Below are 21,171 nucleotides of genomic sequence, written 5' to 3'. Positions count from 1 at the left end.
ACGCTCGAGTATGTACACCTGAAGGTTTTTTTTTTTTAGATCTTGAAAACATGCAAACGCTTTTCCCACCGCTAAAAGTGCATTCATTTTATTTGATGACTGATGAATTAGCTAGTTTTATAGAGGTGATTCATGTTTTTAAGATTTTGGAGTATTCATTGTATATTTATCAGAATATCTTAAGAATGTATATTTTTTAGGCCTGAAGAAGCAGATGCAAAATTTCTACGAAACGTTGCCGAGTATAAACATTATTTGATACAGCTTATTACTGTCCTTATTCCTACAAATAAATTTTCAATTTTGATTTACTATGGAGGACACTATTTCGAACGAATTCATCAGAATTTTTTTTTCTACATTCTAATCTTTAAAATCCACTAGGTCTCCACGACGAAATTACGATTTAGCATCGTGAGCTCCCCAAATATAAACCATATTGTGTAAAATTGTAGACTTTTTTTGATGATGGATTTCGTCTGGAGTGGCGGTATAATTCCAATAATGTTTTTACCTTGAGGTACGTGAGTTTTTATAGTTTTAAATAACACAGCTCAGTTTTTCATTCATGACCAGTCGACGAAGAATTTAATGCTCAAGAGCTTTTATGGTTCTCATTTTAATCATGTACGTATAGGTTATTTTGGTAGTTATTATCGTGGAACTGGTCTCAAAACGAATATTTCATAATTTCTGGCAAATTGGACCAAATTTGATAAACCGACTAACATAAAAGGGTTATCCGCAATATATGTGTTTCACCTCATTTCATACAAAATTCAATTGTCTACATCTTTTATATGAACTATTTTTTGGAAATTCTCACTTCCTCAGGAGATATGATGCAAAATCTTGATAACACCCCTTTCGGGAACACACATTAGCTACCTTTATTTATGCATAACTCCGCCGAAGAGGAACACTTATAATATATTCATATTGGGGCATACCTGAAGCTTTTCAAGTAATAAATTTTTCGGTTGCAATTTTTTCATAATTGTAGGTATGATCAGTTTACTGGGCACTTAAAACCTTAACTTACGCCTGCCCTAAATAAGTCGGAGCAAAGAAGCATTAGTCAATGAAAAGTTCAATTTAAAAAAAACGATTTTATTCAGATTGCTTATAGTTTATAAGAAAACCTTGTACAAAAGTGGTAGTATTACGAGTAGTTTGGTAGGGTGAAAAGACACCCCACTATCAGTCACATCAATTGTCGTCGTTGTATTGATATTTTTAACACTTTTATAGCACGACTTCATATCACTGGAGAACGATTGAACCTCTCTGAGTTTGCGTTCGTACAAAGCATTTATCTTCGATTTGAAAACTCCGAAAATCTTTTCTGCGTCGGCGTAATATGAGGATTCCTGATCGAAAATGTCGTTTTTGAAAACGATGATCTCGCAGTCGTCCTCTACCTCATCGAAACAATCCAATTTTTCAGTCTGTTGCTGACATGAAGCAAGCTTCTTCTCCAGTTGTTGGTAGTTCAGAGCTAATCTATCGACGAGAAGGGAGTTCTGCGTGTGGTTCCTGTCGACAACTCCCTTATATTCGGCCAGAATGGCGTCACCGCTCGACCTGAAGGAAGTCGATATCAGGTCGTAAACGAGAGACGTATCGTTGCACATGGTCACGTTGAAATCGTCCTGAATCGCCGACTGTTTTAGTGTCGAAAGTATGTTCTTTTCGTTTTGGATATAAGCGATCAAATTGTCGTATCTTTCTTTTTGTTGCTCCTTCATGTCGTTCATTTTTCGGATTCTCAGCTCTTCGAAACGTTTTTTAGTGGTGGTCTGTTGGGTTGCCAGACGTTTCTTCACGTCCGTTATGCAGGACTCCACATCTGCTTGGGTTATAGTTGCAGTTGATTTCGTCGCGGTCTGAAATGAAAGAATACTGTTAAAAGGGGTCTACAGAGTATAGTGATCAGTTCAAAAAGAGAAAATGAATATCTTACGTCAGAAATTACTAATTTATATGGGGTTTTCATTTTAATTCAATTCAATCAGTTCGTCACCTCGGAAAGTCAGAAATTTTTTTATTCGTCAAACGGGAAAAAAATTAAAAATTTTTCATTGAAGAACAAATATTCATTCATGTCATTAACTTTTCGAGGTGCAATTACCTCTTCTATGAATTTCCACATGATAAAATTCCTCGAAAAGTCTCGCCATTGGCTACAATTCGTATCCTGGTGAAATTGCAAAAAGACGTTCATTAAGTGCTGCCATCTTTTCGACGAAAGTGGAAACTATTGTAATATTCGTAATTTCTACTTATCGTTCAAGTGTTCTGGCAACACCCGGCACATTCTGGGAGTCTTTTCCCTTTTTTGCCTTATACGGATGGCTTAATACTGATTTATGGAGTCTAGATTCTGCTTGAACTGATGCGAAGATTATTTTTAAGAGCTCTTCTATTTTTTAAAATTATTCGGACTTCGGAGTACGAATTAGTTCGGTACATTTTTACGGCAACAATGGGTTTATTTTCAAACAAAATGAATGAGCAGATCATCCAAAATATTCTGATACAATGGATCTGTCATACGAATTAAATAGCATTAAGATTTTATGGAACTGCCTAATTTAGTTTAATAAACTTTCCGAAAACACCTTGGTAATGTATTTTTATTTTTTTTTCGTGTACGGGGCGAGTCTACGAATATTTCAACCGTAGATTCTTGAGGTGAAAAGAAACACTTTGTCCATATATCTACCATTTTTTCCGATTTGGCTCTGATAAAAAGATATGGCCATTTTGAGTTTTCATAATGAGCTGTGCCTTCCCTGGAAAATTTCCTTTACAATAACTAGCAAAATCTGTTGATCTTTTAAACAGAGTTGTATTTAGCCAAAGTATCCAATTTTTCAAATTTCACAAATACTTTTTAATTTTTGTCAACTCACTCGAAAACGGCGCTTATACGAGAAAATATAAAGAATACTTTTATTTTACAAAACTTACAAATATTCATTAGATAGCGTCAAAATTAGTTTCAAGAGTTGGGTTCTTCAAATATTTGGTATTTTTATGGTACGTAATAGTCATTATGAGAAAAGTGGAAGACGTGGGTGATATCATGTGTTCGTAAAAGATTAATCGAATAAATGAAAAACTATATTCTGAAATTCATTTCATTCGATAAAACCGTTTGTGAGTTCTGAGATATAACTAAAAATAATATTTTTTTAGGGTTCTTCAACAGCCTGTATCGTTTAAACAGAGCCGATGCGAAAACAAAATAGCAGGGGAAAAAGTGCGATTTTATGAAATTCAAAGTAACTATAGACCTTTGATCCGGGTAATGGTTTGGGGTCATTTGAAAAAACGCATATCGTGCGAGGTAAAGTAAAAGCAGACTGTAAGGAACGACAGAAAGAAAGATCTTAGGTATTCCTAAGATCTTTTCAAAACTGTCCTTTGTCAGACGAATTTCATTGGTAGTTTTTTATTATTATTAATATTTTTTTTCACTGGCGTCTTCATTCATTTTCTGTCTGAGAGGTGGACGTATCAAAATGAACAATTTCATGATTAATCGTCCAAGTTACAAGAATATGAAAAGTTTCCTTTTTCGTTAACTTCAAACTTTTACAAGTTCGTTATTTTGAAAGTTTTGAATAGGTTCGTCATTTTTGATCAAACGATTTATTCGGACCAGTTATATATGTTACTGGTAACTTTTTCTGCACTAAAATCATATTGGTTGTATTGTTAAATTGTAGATGGTGACAAGATAAAAAATGACGCAATTATTATTTGTATATATGTGAGTCATAGACATAGAGACTATGTCTATGATGTGAGTAGTATTCTTAAATTAGTCACTCAGATAGAGGTTAGATCGCATGTAAAGAAGGTTTATGAATAAAGTTGTACGAAGATTATATGACATTTTAGTACAGAAGTAATAAGATGAAAGGAGATTCCCATCAATCTGAATACAATACATCAATCTCTTCAGGCAAAATAGGAATAACCTTAAGAACATCCTTTATTCGCTGTTGGATAGATGTAGCAGTAGGATAATGATAAATTGTTTCTACAGTCTTGCAAGGATGTTTTCCAAACGATAACTGAAATGAGGTCAAATAAATAGACTATGGTTGTGAGTCAGGCATTTAGGTTGAAATTTCTTAATTCGAACCTTCTCTACGGAAAAATGTACTTAATTCTTTGTTGGTTAATGGAATCACACATGGAGTTCAGCCTCTAATTGAGATAATAATATTTTCTCCAAGAAACTCGAAGAAGTATAAACTAGGATTATATGTATATCGAACAGAACACTAAACCAGTACTCACATGCAGACATATCCACAAAATCAAGACGTAGTTGAAAAACTTCACACCCATTGCGGAAATCGATCAAAATGCACTTTACCCAGATAGAAGCTCCGCCAACTAGTTGGCGTAAAGAAACTAAAAATATACCTGTTGATTTTGGTGGATCCGATATCTTATCTGATTTAGAAGGCAGTTAGTCTCATCTATCAGCATGACGACACGATCTGTGTGAGCGAATCGAATTTTCCAATATCGCCGATACGGTTTGTGTACATTTCCACTCAGAACGAGCGGAGTGATAATCTAGATGAGATCTTTGAAGAATTCATGATTCAAAGGATAAACTCAACCCGAGGAACAGGTCCGTCAGTCGAGTATAGATGATGCATTTTCTGATGGAAGGAACGACTAAGCGGAATTATCACGAGAATTGGAAGGAAATGTTTTTCCAGTAAATATTTACATCTTATCCATGTGATTGAATTGAAGAAAAATCTATTCTGGCGTGTCCATTCTATGCGTGTGTAGTATGTTGGAGAAATACAATAGACATTCGAGAAATGACCAACTGTGCATAGTAGACGTGCCAACGATGCTAATAGGGGATATACTCAAGAGTCAAGGAGACATAGTGGATAGTGCAGATATACCCTATTATCTCAAAAAAAAGGGGTAAAACTAAAATTTCCGGAAAGTGACAATTTGGATATTTTTTTATAAATGTCGTACTTAATCTTATAGTTGGGGAGCCAACGATGCTAAATCGTGATTTACTGGAGCGTCGTGGAGACCTAGTGGTTTTGGAAAATAAGATATTAGAAAAAAAAAGGTTTTATGATATATGACATTAAGCGGTGGCCGCGATTGGGAAAGCGTCTGCAGGTTTTCAAAGATGTAAAAAAATATCGTCTGGTGTACATACTCGAGCGTGTCAGATTAAGATACTGTGTATGCCCTACGTGTCTCTGATAATAGATTCATGGTAGGTAATCTGACAGTTTGCGTAGTGGGGCTGGACGTACGGAAGAGTTGAAAATGGTTAAAAAAAAATTTCGAGCTTGTAAGATTTTTGGAGGATATAAGAATTGAACCTAAAGGAAGCTACTTTTTCAAGGGACTGACAATTCGGGCGGGGCGCAAGGTAACAGCGATCCTTTGAAAATGCAAAAAAAAATCGTTACTTGTACAGGGTGGGCAAAATTCGTTGTCTACTGAAGGGATCTCGAGAACTATAGCAGCTAGAAGAAAACGGACGACACATTCTAGCTCTTTTATCCTTACTATTCCAAATTTAAAAACAGATCCAGCCTAACGGTCATAGATTTTGAGTTATGAACGAAAATTGAGAAATTGTCATTTTCAATGAAGCTGAATAACTCGCTTATTTGAACTCGTATTCGAAATCCGTTGTTACATTCTACAGGCACTTTTTTATGAGGAATACGAATATGACATTAAGAAATTTTTCAATCCAGGCATTTTCGAGATTTACGACAGCCTACTGAAAATTTAACAGTGAATCGAAAAGCAGGAAGAAGTAGTGAATTTTTTTCTCGTGTAACATTCATGTGAATAGCAACATATGATACATTTTTGAAATCAGCAAAAAAATTGCAGCAGAATGAAAGAACTTTCAACTATAGTTTAAATTTGAAAAATCAGAAATCCTTGCCACATCTTGGAAATGACTGGATCAAAAAATTTATTGATATCATATTCGAATTCCTCATAAAAAAGTGCCTGTAGAATGTAACAACAGATTTCGAATACGAGTTCAAATAAGCGAGTTATTCAGCTTCATTAAAAATGGCAATTTCTCAATTTTCGTTCATAACTCAAAATCTATGAACGTTAGGCTGTCACTAATCAGGGGGTTTTTCTTAATCTGACACTTTGAAGATGTTAACAAGGCATTCTTTTAAAATATCTCCCTTCCTGTACCTCTGATCGTTTCTGTATTCATTATGAAAGTTGTAGATCATAAAATTCCATACAACTTTTGTCTGAAGCAATTTTTCATAACCCTGACTGTTTTTGAGCTAGAGGGTGTTAAGAGCGTAGAGCTAAGCCACAAATGCGAAAGGCCAAGGTCAATGTAGAAGCCCAGTCTAATGTACATTCATCGCCATATATCTCAAAAACGTTCAAACGTAGAAAAAATTGCTTCGGACAAAATTTGTAGATAATGTTATGCTTTACATCCTTCATAATGAATGTGAAAAAAATTTGAAGCACAGGAGAGGAGATAATTCAAAAACACTGATTTTTGTGACCTTTATGGCCAATTTTTATTGTTTCGGCTTGCTGAAACTATCAGATTATATTTTTTTCGTTATTCTCGAATCATTAGCTTCAAATCTAGAAAAAAAGCCACCCCACTCGAAAATGTACACGTGACGTTTTTTTTGCAAGTTTGGCGCCCTTCCACAACTATGTAGTGGAGAATTTTATGATATAGGTACAACTTTCATAATTAATGCAAAAATGATACGAAGCACATGGAGATATCTCTCTTCAAGAAAACTGATTTTTGAGACCTTTGCTGGCCTTTACTGTTTCTTCGGTTTGTGTTAGATTTTGTTCATTAGGTTATTCTTCTCACTAGAAGCGGATCATCAGATTGTCAGCTCCATTGTCATTTAGAGTGAGTCTTTAACTTGTGCATATATTTAAGGAGATTTCTGAGGTCAAAGGAAATACTTTTCCCCTTACCTTTTTTTTTCCCACTAGATTGAAAAGATACAGGCTATTCATATCACATATCACAACATATTACACATCTTCCATCAAACGAAATGATTTTCGCAAAATAGTTTTTCATTGATATGGTGAGTCTTCTCCGAATACAGAATTCCTCCCACATCTTGGAGTTTCTTCATTATGACCATATCACCATGAAAATACCAGAAATTCTAAGAACCCAACTCTTAAAAGTAAAAGTACTTTGTTTGAATGCAACTCCTGTTGAAAATATCCACAGTATTGAAATATTTGCTACGTTGAATAAACACGCATAATATAACCCTGAAACATGACACATTGAACGTTCAGAGAAAATATCATTTATTTATTTATATGAAAATGGGATGTAAAATGGGTTATGTTTAAATCTGGTAACTCTCCTATGAAATTAAATAAATAGCGATAATCATTAATTACATATTGGAGATGAATATCATGGTTAATATGGGTGGTTGTGGCTGCAAGCTGAAATCGTTATTATCATCGCGAATGAAATAGAGAAAAAAATACTCAATATAAACTGGCAACGAAATTGCTGTACCTCATTAATTGTATCATAAATACTACTTCGTTCCCCAAATGGAATGGAAAAATGAGTTTATGCTTATTTTTCTAATGAAGTAGCTTACTTCAAGGATGAAATGGTATATTTATTGCTTGGAAAACTTCAGTGTCAGGTTTCCAGGGGTGTCATTACTCATTATGAAAACTCAAATGGTCTTACGTCCAGTTGCAGGAAACTCCATTAAAATTTAATACTTCATTAAAATCTCAATCCTCCATTTTCCCCTTCAAAAATGACAGTTTTAAATTTTGATAGGGCATCAAATCTTAATGGACTTTCCTGCAACTGGGCCTATATCTTGTTTTCTACGCCGAATCGGAAAAAAAAGGTAAAAGTGTTTCTTTCGGCCTCAAAAAGCAAGTGTTAAAATAAATTTACAAATCCAAAAACTCACTCTGTATAAAGTTACAATAACTCCGATAGTATCAGGATTGTCAATGTTCATGTGATTTGAAAGGTGAGATTGATTCTAAGAGATCGTGAAAGTGGCTCCGAAACAAAAAACAGAATGGCCAGTTCGTCAAACTTCGGAGTAAGAAAACAAGGCAACCTCGTCTAGGATCGAATAAGGAATTCTTCTCGTGATCCAGGGAAATACTTAGGAAGAATCACGGACCGTTGCTTTTTTCCATTCCATTTCAGAGGCTTCCGTTTATCGCCTGTAAACACGTATTTGAGTACGTGTGATGTCCAAACATGGATATTTCAAGAGTATTTCTCCCTTTCGTAGGCACACTTCATATCCTTAGAAATTTAGATCGAAAATTCGATTTTCATGAGAGCTCTTTATAGTTCCATTTGGTTCCGATTGAAACATGTTTTATTTTCTCCCTTCAAAAGGTAATCCTCACACTCCGCCGCTGTCTTATTTATTCTTTTTTTTACCGAGGTAAAAAAATCATATTACCTATAAAACACCTCAATAATAATACATACTCAAGGAATCCATGAGCAAATCTTCGGTTCAGATTTTCTTCATATTATATTAATGGTTTACCAATACCTCTAATAAACAATAATAATTTGCAAAATACAATATTTTCATCAACATGGAATGATAAAAGTGATAATGCCCGGGAGAGAGAAGCTAGTGGGTGCCAGAAGCAGGAAGAAGCAGTCTGTTTATACTTATTTTGAATTTCTGGTGATTAAAACCCCGACTGAAAAACCTCAGCCAAAGCCAACAGCTGATTTTCCAGTTCGGTGAAGAAGGATTTTTGATAAAAGGATGTTCTTGTAGTTATTAATTGAAAAGCATATGGATGTGGAGCTCTAGTGAGTGAGCATCTGGCAGCAAGCTTCATTATTTCCTCCAGCTTTAATTGCACTTCAAAAGTGAAGGATATTGAATCAATTAATTGATGTTATGTCTTGAGGAGAACGCAATTTTCCCTTGAAATTGGTATAAACAGAGTTTTCCAGGTAACAATAATACGATTTCAAAGAAAAACAATATTTGAAAAAGTATAAAATCCGTAATTCCGAAAATTCCATAGTTCTGTTCACCCTCAGTATAAAGTATTGATTGAGTGATACGTGCACCAATAAATGCTTGGCATTTTCACTTCATGCTTTCCACCAAGTTATTGAGAAAATCCTGCTTAATTTATTGCCGAAGTTGTGGCTTGATCTCGGAGCACTTCCAGCTGTGGTATGTGGGCATCAAGGGCTCTTTGTAATTGATCCTGTGTGCTCGATTAGATTTAAATCGGGGGATCATGGAGGTAATGCGAGATATGAAGTTCCCTGAGTTTTTAAGAAGTAGTCACCTGGTGGGATCTCAGTGGCAGTGTATTCCTATTCAGAAAAACGGAATTTTCACTCATAGCTGCGTGAAATCACGCAATTATTGATAATTTAATCATTATATTTCTGAGAGGAGAGTACTAATAAAACGGTTCTATCACGAAAATGAAATCCATCCTTGACCATAATTGTGTCACCTGATGAAGAATGGGCTTCTTGAACGAAGAAGTGGTTTCCTCATCATATGAATCGACGTGTCTTTACTTGTTAGTCGTCCAGTGAAGAGCCATTGTGTATCAAAACCAAATTTTGCCAAGTTTTTCCAACATATTGAATCATAATTGAGTTGAAATTCAAATAGAAGTTCAATCAAAACTTTTTTTTCAGATGGCAACCTATATTTTTTTCTTGTTCATCATGTAGGGCAGGTTAAAATGAGCAAAAAATGTATTCAGTGTTTTTCTGTTAAGTGAATAGTTTCAGAAATTTGGACGAAAAAGTGCATTTTCCCGTGAGAACCAACGATAATTATTAATATATGTTGCTGCTATAAAGTTGGCATTGATTGACTAATGAAACACAAAAAATCTTTTACTCTTAATCAGTACTCGCTCCCAATAAAATTAAATTATTTCAATTTTAAAGGGAGACTCAACTAACAGTTACATTTTTCCCAAAATGATCAATTAATTGTCTGATAACACAAAAGAAAACTCTAAAATACACAATTAGATAAGTGCTAGTTTCCAAAGTTACCATATTCTATTAGCTTAACTAATTAATCACCGTTGGTTCTTACGGGCAAATGCACTTTTTCGTCCCTATTTCTGAAACTATTCATCATTACAAAAAAAGTTTGAATCTATTTTTTGCTCATTTTAACCTGCCCTACATGATGAACAAGAAAAAAATATATAGGTTGCCATTTGAAAAAATTAAGTTTCGATTGAACTTTTATTTGAATTTTCAACTTCAATTTTTGAAGACCCTGTATATCAGATTCATATGTTGACAAGAGCTGGGCAAAATTTGGTTTTCATGCATTCATTAGAAAACTAGTATCAGCTATTTTAGTGAGCACCTGCAGCTGTAAAAATTTTAGGGAAAAGTCGAATATCTTAAAATCGGTGCTATATAGGACCATGGTTGTCATACCAAAGTTACCTTAAAATTTGACAAGGAATTCAGAAATGCAATAATATACAGGGTATTCCATTTAATATAAGAAAGTTGATAAGAACAGGGAAAAAACGGAGCATCCTGTATTAAGGTTAGTTATAAAAAATAAAAGTTCAATCGATTACAGACAAGTTTTGTATTTAACTTTTTCTTCTAGCTCTTTTAGTTTCCACAATAAGGTATAGGGACACTTTAACTCGGACACCCTGTACAGGGAGGGCAAAATTAGATGTCTACTGAGGGGATCTCGAGAACTATAGCAACTATAGCTACAAGAAAACGGATTACGCATGATTAATCCGAATCTGACAACAGAATCGGCCTATCATTTTTAGATTTCGAGTTATAAACAAAAATTGATATTTTGACCATTCCGAAAAGTTCTCATAACTTTTTTGTCTTTGAAGTTACAGATCTGAAACTTGAACCTCCACAGGCACTTTTATACGTAAATCTACTGACAAAAGATTCTTTCCCAATTCAATTATAAGAAATTCAATAAATATTTGCATTTAAAGAAATGAAAGTTCACCTAATGATTCGAAATTTAAAAATATTTTGAGTTCGTCAGTGGATTCTACGTGAAAAATTGCCTGTAGAAAGTTCAAGTTTCAGATTTGTAACTTCAAACACAAAAAAGTTATGAGAACTTTACGAAATTGTCAAATTCAAAAACGAAGTATGGTAGGAGGCTGCGGTTTTCACCATTCTTTGTTTCTCCGAGAAAGAGCTCGGAAATGTGTAATCCGTTTTCTTCTAGCTACTATGGTTCACGAGATCCTTTCAGTAGACAACGAATTTTGCCCATCCGGTACATGGGTACCTGCTGATGAAGAAATCATTAAAATCCGCAATTCTACCACGCATGAAAAATATTGGAATTGATAAAACTTGCTTTATGATGTACCAGAAGTTCTATGATCTTTATAAGTTTAGGTAATTCAAAAAAAAAATATTAGTAGGGATTAACATCAACTTCTGCAGACAGGCTGTTGGAATTGGAAAGTCAATCAATCTTACTGCTTCCGTTTGGATGGAATCCAAGAGTTGTATTGACTATTTGGGTGCTGAACTCTTGAAAAGGGAGCATTATCAAGTCCTGATCTGTTCTTGGCGTTAAAATGTAGAATAATTTAGGTTATTTGCAGCGTATTATCTCATATCTAAACTGTGAGTTTTGAATGGATTTCGCTCTCGTAAAACGACACTATTCCTAGGATATTTCTTCAGTATTTGATTCTCAGGTAAGTTCTCAAGTTCAATACTTCATTGATATGAAAAAAATTATCCAATCACTTGCAAATTTTATTGATTAAAAAAACATTTGTTCCAAAAATTCAGATCCTTCATGGATTTCTGTGTCGTCGATTGTGTACCAATCAAAAAAGGATCACATGGCATAAATGTAATCTCACTGTATACCTACATTTCAGTCAAACGAATCCGCTAGAGATTCCAACAGAAACAAATCCAATGTTTACGACCGAAAAATCGATTAAAATTCATTGCGACTATCAAAAATCACTCTATTGCCCATTACCGCTCTTCCTCCCGCAGTAAACAAAGTCCCCCTATATCCTCGCTCCACGATCCTCCCACATCTACCTCCAACAATACACCAGACTTTCTGGCGATCGTATCAAGCCATGCGTGACTGGGCTGTAATTCTCCGAAACCTCCGTCATGTCCTAACGGGTGCCGGTCCGCATTTTTTTAATTCGCCTTAAATCCCTCGCGTTACGTTTAAGGACTCTCGATTTTTATCGTTCGAGGGCAGATTGAACGTCTCCGCTCCTCCCTTTCCGGTGATTTTAACCGCTTTCCAAATAACATTCGAGGCGTCTGAAAAAATCACACCCAGTTCGGGACGTTATTGACGACGTAGCGATGTAGATGTGTATCGGCTCGATTTTTGCCTGAGTCCGGATTATTTCCGAACGAGTGGATTGATCTCGGGATCAGAAGGCGGAAACGTGAAGTAATCGAGTATTCAACTCGAGGTTCTTGGCACTTCTGATATTTTATCAAATGGTATACCGATATACCAATAGTATTCTGCAGATTTCAGATGAAAGATTCCTATAGTTGGGGATCCCAAGAGGCAAATTCGGGATTTACTCCCGATTAATAGTCAGATTAATATAAGGAAAGATACCGATACATTTTCGAGCTTGTCAAATTAAGATATATGTGGTTAATTGAATGTTTAAAAGTATACACTTAGGCCCGTAGATTATTCGTAGTTTAAACTTTCGATTAAGAAATCTCCGATAAAAGTTAATCTATGGTTTAAACCGTCGTGTTAAGATCAACTACGAAATGAGAAGAAGAGATTAACTAATCATGTGCAATTGTCAAAATATTTGGCTATTTGAACTAATTGTGACTCATTGGTTGTCATTTCTTAGTTTTCTGTGCAGGCCCGGATCTAGGGGGGGGCAAGCGGGGCGCTTGCCCCGGGCGCCAGCCTAAGGGGGCGCCAAAATCAACCAGAGGTTAAAAATTTTTTACTTTTGATTTTCTCGGAAAAAATTAATTTCCTAGTGCTAAAATGGAAACTGTAGAATGGAAACATGATAAACCATCACTATGCCTAAAATCTTTAAAATCAATGAGGGATATTATTCAGTCATCAACGAATGACCGCCACACTTGGGTGAAATAGGTTGAAAGATCTGATATGATAGTTTACACTGCGTCGCAAGCAGTAATTTCTTTGCCTGGGGAATTGCCGACTCATCGCCTTCTCATCTGGAACTAAGGGCCAAAATTTCCGATTTTCTATAGACCATAACATAAAAACTAATCCTTTCAGGATAATTCTGTTTGCATATTCGTGATCTATGCCTTAGTAAAAACACCAATTTTGGTGGAAATCGGTAAGATCGAAATTTTTTCAAATTTTCCATAGATGTACCGAGTTTTTCACCATAATTTGAGCTCCCCTTTAACTTTGTTACTAAGAGAGGTACAAAAAAATGTTTTATATAAATGTTTCACGAAATTTAGTTTTTTTTTAATGTTTTCACAAAATGAAATACATATATACAAAGTGGGCGGTTTTCTGAAGAATATTTTTGGTCTCCGATCAAAACCGAATTCATTCTGTACACTAATTCGAGGGCGTAGAACACGAATATGCAAACAGATATTTAAAAAAAAAATTACTTTTCAAGTTATGGTCGATGGAAAATCGGAAATTTTGGACCTTCGCGGAAAAATTCATAAAATCTGAACCGTTCGAGATAGATGAATGAAGTGTGGATTTTTATATTTGCAAAGAACCAATTCATCACCAAAAAAACAGCATATGACTAGTGCTTTTTTTCTAGCTGCTATAGCTCCTCAAAGTTGACCAATATTTCCGAAATTTTGCACTAAAAGTGATTTATTCCTCGAAATACTGATCCTCCAAAAATCTAATTGCATATTCGTGATCTACCTTGAATTAATATGTAAAATGATCCGGGTCGATATATGTAGTTAAAAAAATAAATTTTTGTTCGGAATAATTTCGTTCATGAAGCGCGGGTAAAAACGATAGACGATGGCGGGTTGCAAACGACATTCTTGTAAATACAAACTTTTTAATTTATTTTTATTTATGCAATTTTTGGGAGTATTTTGGGAAAAGAATAACTTTTAATGGAACAATGAGAAAAAATATCTTTTGATGGAACAATGGGAAAAAAATATGAGTGATTTTTTTCCCGAAGTACTCATCTTAGGAAAAATCTAATTGCATATTCGTAATCTATACGACCTCGAACTAGTGAAAAAAATAACTCGGGTTGAAAGTGATGACGAATATGCAATTAGATTTTTCCTACGAAACTTAGAATCATGAATATTTGCCCCGGTCAGAAAAAATCGTAGATCCGGGCCTGTTTCTGTGTTAATCTTTGGATCAGTGCTTCTGTCAGACTGCAACGATCAGTTAATTTATGTTCTGTTGTGATCTTTGTATCAGCATTATTATTGTTATATTATTGAGGTGTGAGGTAAAACCTATGGTTGATACATAGCATTCAGTGCTTCGTTTCTTAAAATATTTATATTTAGTATCTAACGAAAGGCAAATTTCGAAGTGGAAATTGCTTTTGAACATAGCAATTCAGAAGATGGATTGCAAGTGAGACAAAATATGAAATTGAATGTTGATATTTTTTTTATATTGAGGTATTGCTCTTGCAGAAATTTTGGAGATCGAATGAATTCGATATCAGCCCACTTATCCCAATGATTTTCTCTATCACGGATAATATATGGTCTATCATGATACCTATTGAAATCATTCAACTCGTGCAAGATTTCAATATATGAATCCGAATCACTATCATATTCCAATTCCATGTTCATTTTCAAACATTGAGAACTCAATAATTCTCTAACCGGGAACGCAAACCTAAACACAATTTCTTGAATCAAACCAAACAAGAAACTTCAAAAATCTTCGTAGGAAACAGTTTCATAGAATATATAGGGTTTAATTCCTTTTGGATGGTTTAAACCTAGCGTCCCGGAGGTTTAAACTAATCGATAGTTTAAAGCATCTTTGATCTTAAGAAATAATCGTTATCCAAAGTTTAAACCCTCATTCTTGGTTTAAACTACCATTAACCATACGGGCCTAAATCTGACAAAGCGTGACGAAAATGTTTGGGAGGGCGCCAAACTTACAAAACAAAAAAAATTAACTTGTAGGGGAGACTAGGGAGCATTGATACATGGGGAGGCTTGATACAGGCTTATATCCGCGATCTGTAGCCGTTTTCAAAAGTATTATACTAGTGAACACTATTCTTTGGCAGAGGGCATTGCGTGACGTTAATATGTAAGGCTAACAGTAGTTTGTTTGTGAAATATTCAACGAAGAGTTTTTCGAGGTGAGAAATTGTAAGTTTTTACTCAAGTTACCTAAGGGTTTTATGATCATGCATTAATTCTTCGGCATAAACAAACATTTCACTGGGAAATATGCATAAAACTACTCAATTTACAGTTTTATTCGCTTTTCAAAATATATGGGTATAAGATGAAAACATAAATCACTTTAAAAATTGCTTTTAGGGAGGTTTGAGACATTTGTCGTGGGGAGGCCTGAAACATGTATAATCTTCAAAAAATATTCCGTAGTGAGTTGGATAGGCCTACATGAAGGCGTCTTCACCATCCAACATATCAAAGAGATTTTTAAAAACCGTACAATCCCCATGTATTTAACGAGGCCGACTTTTCTTGTGTTGAAGTGACTAACCGACCATTTCCTGATTTTTCTACACCTATAGGACCAAAGCAAGCCAGTATCATTGCTGACCTACCTACTGAGCTGAATAATCCTCTCGATTACTCTCCCAGTACATCGTATCAATCCTCCCATATGTGGGGAGGCTTGAGACAGTTTGCATGTTTTTGTGTTCAACGTTCTGTACAGAATAAGATGTTTATGTTTTGCGACTTCTATATTTATTTTGTTGAACGATTAATTGAAGAATTATATAATATAAGAAAAGTCCTGCTTCTTCATATAATTCCGTTTCCAGAAAAAAAATTCCAAAAAACGTATCAACCCTCCCCAGTCTCCCCTACTAGGTAGGCGAAATTCGTTGTCTACTGAGGGGATCTCGGGAACCATAAGAGCTAGAAGAGAATGAATGACACATTCTCGAGTTTTTTTTTTTCAGAGAAACAATGAAAGGTGAAAACCGTAGCCTCTTTTAATCCTTTTGAGTTATTAGCAAAAATTGAGATTTTAACGATTTCGAAAAGTTCTCATAACTTTTTTGTCTTTGAAGTTAAAATCTGAAACTTGAACCTTTTTTTAAACGTAGAATCTACTGACAAAAGATTTTTTCCAATTCAAAAATTCAATAAAAGTTTGTATTTAAAAAAACGAAAGTTCGCCTAATGATTCGAAATGAAAAAATATTTTGAGCTCGTCCGTGGATTCTACGTAAAAAAGTGCCTGTAGAAGGTTCAAGTTTCAGATCTATAACTTCAAAGACAAAAATGTTATGAAAACTTCGAAATCGTCAAAATATTATTTCTAATAACTCAAAAACGAAGAATCGTAGGAGCCCAAGGTTTTCATCATTCTTTGTTTCTCTGAGAAAGAGCTAGAAAATGTGTCTTTCCTTTTCTTCTAACTCTCATAGTTCTCGAGATCCCCTCAGTAGACAACGAATTTTGCCCCTCCTATACATTCTCGAGGTGGCTTTTTTTCTTATTTTGAAGCTAATTATTCAAGAATACCGGAATACATATAATCCTCAAATTGTTTTCGAATTCATCATGAAATTTGTAGAGAATAACATCTAGGAATTTTGTCCGAAGCAATTTTTTCTACGTTTGAACGTTTTTGAGATATATGGCTGGATATAGACTGGATTTTAAGATTGACCTTGGCCTTTCGCATGAGTGGCTAAGCTCCTCGCCTTTATCGCCCTCTAACTCGAGAACGGTTAAGAGTAGGTATGTAAAATTGCTTCAGTCAAAAGTTGAATAGAATTTTATTATCTACATCTTTTATAATGAATACAGAAACGGTACAGGATGGGAGATATTTAAAAAAAATGTCTTGTTATCATCTTCAAACTATCAGATTATCAGATTAAGAAAACCTCCCCTATCAGATTAATGGGTTAGTACGTTTGCAACATCGGGATTAACTCTCTGTATGAAAATCTGACACTGTCGAGTATGTACAAGTAACGATTTTTTTTTCATTTCTAAAGGACCGGTGTAACCTTGCGTCACGTCCGAAATGTCAGTATTTTGATCAGCAGCTTCCTTTGGGTCCAATTAACATATCCTCTAAAAGTCTGACACGCTCGAATTTTTTTTTTCCATTTTCAACTTTTCCATACGGCCAGCCCCACCACCCAAGCTGTCAGATTAACGATTTTTTTTACATCTTTGAAATCCCACAGATGCTTTTCCCACCGCTGAAAGTGCATACATCATAGAACCTTTTTTCTTTCTGCCATCTTATCTTCAAAATCCACTAGGTATCCACAACGCTCGAGTGAATGCCGATTTAGTATCGGCTCCCCAATTACTAGGAGAGTAAAGCTCAATTGATAGTTTCGTTAACAGTGAAGTAGCATAGACATAAAAAGCAAGTTTTAAAGAAACAAATGGAGCTGAATCTTTGTTTATCTAATTAATGAGAAACATGAGAACGAATTCTGAAAAAAAAACTCATTGCAAGACTAACAGCGGGTTTCATAAAACTTTGACGTTTGACAGTGACTCAATTTTTAAAACGAAATCACTGAAACCTTTGCATTTCTGAATATATTGGACGAAATAGCAATTGAGAATAATTGAATGGACGTATAAACATCATAATTTGATGCGAGAATGATATCCTGAATGATGATGACTAAATGATCGATTGAAAACTAATTGACGTCTATTCGTCAATCAAGCGTTGATTCCCCGATCAAGCTTTATGAAACCCGGGGTAAAGCTTACGATTTCCAGTTGAGTGTTCGAATAGTCCACCTTGCTGTCCCAAGCAAAAGCAAATTCTACCATAAAGACATAATCTCATCACTCCAAGCAGATTAGGCAGAGTGGGCATTTTGACACAAAGTTGGATTATTTTTTAGCCTAATTCAATAAGATTCATGACCTTTCGATCCCGAGTATATTAATTCAGATATCCTCAAAAACAAAAAAATCATTGGGAGATAAATGTAGTTATCTTGACGGCCAGTTGATTATGCCATTTGTAGAAATTATACGATCCGAAAAATTTCAGAGGTATTGTGTGGAAGCTTGTGCTTTGTGACTTTAGCAATCATCCGGTCGATATAATTCAGTTTTTTTTACAGCTCCAGATATTTGACAGCGTCAAGGTTACTACCGAATTTTCCAGCATCCCTGTCCAAACATGTTTTCACATGAAATTTCTCAGCCCCAATATGTTACCGCTGCTGAGTTATTTTATTTTTCAAATGAAACAATGACACATCAGTGAGTAAGATAATTGTATTTAGATTGATTTGATTTTGATTCACAAAATTAAATCCTTTTTATTATGTTTGGAAATTTTCAATAATCTCAATTATAAAGTGTAATTATAGGATTTAACCGATCTCCAAATGTGTCGAATTACTTCTGCAGCCTAGCAGGGGAGTTTTATCACTGTTATTCATTCTTGAGCAAATAATTTATTTCATTAATTCTGTTTATGAAAATTTTGTTCTACTGAACGCAGAAAAAATGACATTTTATTTACGACTAATGAATTCGTACACAGAAGTTCCAATATGGTACCTAATTACTTGAATTCGCTTAAACATTTTTTCATTATATTTCACCAAAAGATCATCAAATACCAGCAAAGTCTTGGAAAAATCCTTAAATTGAACCTACAATAGACTGCTACCGAATTGAAATGTTTTCATTGGATACCATCAAAATTACTCTCTAAATTCCAGTTGAATCTTCTGTTGTCGCTCGAATATTATTCGACTTAGAAACTTTCTCATTCGGAAGTTTCCAGAGATTTATCTTTTTCGTCTACCGTTTAACCAGAATGTGTTTGAATTGTTGGACACAAGAAGCATCAGTAAATATCTCCAAGCTAACTCCAAACAAACCCCGAATGCACTGAAAGTTGTATTTGTTTCAGACAGTTCTAATCCGGTCGTTGTCGGTTGCTTAAAAAAAAGTAGCAATATAGTGGAATGGGCGTATTTTTCAGGATTTGTAACCTTTTATGTGGATATTTCAGGCCAACGCTCGGGACAGCTGATTTACATACGGAAATAAAACAATTGTCCCACAACGAAACAGGCAATTGCATTTTGAATGAAATGGTTTTTCTGGAGCATTTTGCGCTTCGATATGTATGAGAACTCCAGGAAATGAAACAAGAGCTTATAAGCTCATCCTGATTTTCTCTCTATGTATTAATTGTGTCAGAAATGTCGGACTTGAAAAGCTGCGATGGAAGTACATGAAGAATATAGGTGATTGAAAATTTCAGGATATATAGTCCTACATATAATAAGTATATCATCATTTTGTTCGACCCTGATAAAAAGATTAAGGCCCGGTACTTTCACCTAATAAATGCGAATAAATTTATTTATTCGCACGTGAAAGTACCGGGCCTAAGAAAGAGTATACAGTTTGAGATTAATAGCTATTTAACAGTTTATCTTTATGATAAGCTTCCTCAGCCTTCCTCAAACTGCGTTAATGTGGAAAAAAATTCAGAAAAGTTGCCTGGGAAACTCTGAAAAATCAATACATGAAATTCAAATTTTCTCGCTCAAGTGTACGATTATGATTGATTGGCATGATTTCTCCTACCTTTATGGTAATCAGCTTGTAATATCGCCAATAATGGCGATTGACAGTTTTCAGATCAACAGTGTTCTCAAAGTTCATTATTTAACATGCAATATTTCGCGGGCGATGCCGCGGGCTTAAGTTAGTGTTACTATACTAACTGACAAAAAAACTGCAACACCCAGAAGGAGCTGTTTAAATTTTGAATGTTTTTTGGTAAACCATAGATAGTACAGCAAGAAGTAAATGATTAAAATTTGAGGAAAAAATCGTGAAGGTTTTTTACTTACTCAAATATTGTAGGTAGCCGATTTTTGCAAATTTTTTAAATTTTACAACAAACCAGCTGTTCGAGGAGATCCAAAGTCGATGTATAGTCTTGCCTAGAGCAAGTGTACGCAGAGTTTATCGCCAGCTAAGTGAATTTGAAAGAGGTCGAATTATTGGTTTACGGGAGGCTGGGTTGTCATTTCGGGAAATCGCTAATCGTGCGAACACAAATCCAACTACTGTTATAAGATGTTGTCAAGCGTGGTTTGATAATGCCCAAAATCGAAAAAGAGTAGGCACCGGACTTCGAAGGGCACAAATGAAGTACAAGATCGGCGTCTAAGACTTATGGCCATTAGAGACCGATTTGCGACAACTCGATCTTTGGCTGATGAGTGGTTAGGAGCCATCCTGTAACTGTTCGAAGGGTTTACCACCGTATAAGCTCTTTTGGACAGCAGCATTATCGACCTCATCTTGTGTTACCTCTTACGGTTGAGCATCGACGGCAACGATTACAGTGGGACAGAGAACTACAACATTGGAATGTGGAAGGGCATCAGGTCGTCTTTTCTGATGAATCTAGATTCTCCTTGGGTGCACATGAAGGCCGAAGAAGGGTAAGACGACGTCTAGGAGAAAGACGTGAACCTCATGCTGAGCGTCATGTACACCGGACAGTGGGCGTTATGGTATGGGGTGCTATTGCACATGGAAGTAGATCACCTTTAGTCTTTATTCGAGGTAACATGACAGCGCTGCGTTACCTGTAAGAAATAGTGGAGCCATATGTTCTACCTCACCTTAACTGGCGTTAGAACCAATATTTCAGCAAGATAATGCTCGACCTCATGTTGCCAGAGTTAGTTTAAGCATTTTTGAAGCGACACATGAATATTTTGCCATGGTCGCCCAGATCCCCCGATCTGGGCGACATTTGGGACATCATGGGTAGAAGGTTCGGAAATTTACCCCAGTCCCCACGAACTTTGGCGGCTCTGAGATATGAAGTACAGGCAGCTTGAGATAGTATTCCTCAAGATGAAATAGACCATCTTCTTGCATCA

The 21,171-nt window shown here is 35.3% G+C and overlaps 2 protein-coding genes across 6 annotated transcripts in view; one reads left to right on the top strand and one right to left on the bottom strand.

Annotated features, from left to right (window-relative positions):
* LOC123306299 (neuropilin and tolloid-like protein 2) overlaps nt 1–21,171 on the top strand; it is a 414,806-nt gene that overhangs the window by 309,910 nt on the left and 83,725 nt on the right. The gene's annotated exons all lie outside the window — the stretch shown is intronic.
* LOC123306300 lies at nt 1,098–4,524 on the bottom strand. 2 transcript variants are annotated; one of them, XM_044888229.1, is made up of 2 exons: nt 4,444–4,524; nt 1,098–1,886 (listed from the first exon to the last, which is right to left on the bottom strand). In XM_044888229.1, exons 1-2 carry the CDS (start codon nt 4,507–4,509, stop codon nt 1,131–1,133), a joined length of 822 nt encoding a protein of 273 aa, XP_044744164.1. In that variant the 5' UTR covers nt 4,510–4,524; the 3' UTR covers nt 1,098–1,130. The 2 variants fall into 2 exon arrangements, with proteins under 2 accessions (XP_044744164.1, XP_044744165.1); XM_044888230.1 differs by lacking the exon at nt 4,444–4,524 and adding an exon at nt 4,315–4,411.

This window comes from Coccinella septempunctata, chromosome 2, assembly GCF_907165205.1.
Source record: "Coccinella septempunctata chromosome 2, icCocSept1.1, whole genome shotgun sequence".
In the NCBI taxonomy this organism is placed as follows: Eukaryota; Metazoa; Arthropoda; class Insecta; order Coleoptera; family Coccinellidae; genus Coccinella; species Coccinella septempunctata.
This window is presented reverse-complemented; position numbering and strand designations above follow the sequence as displayed.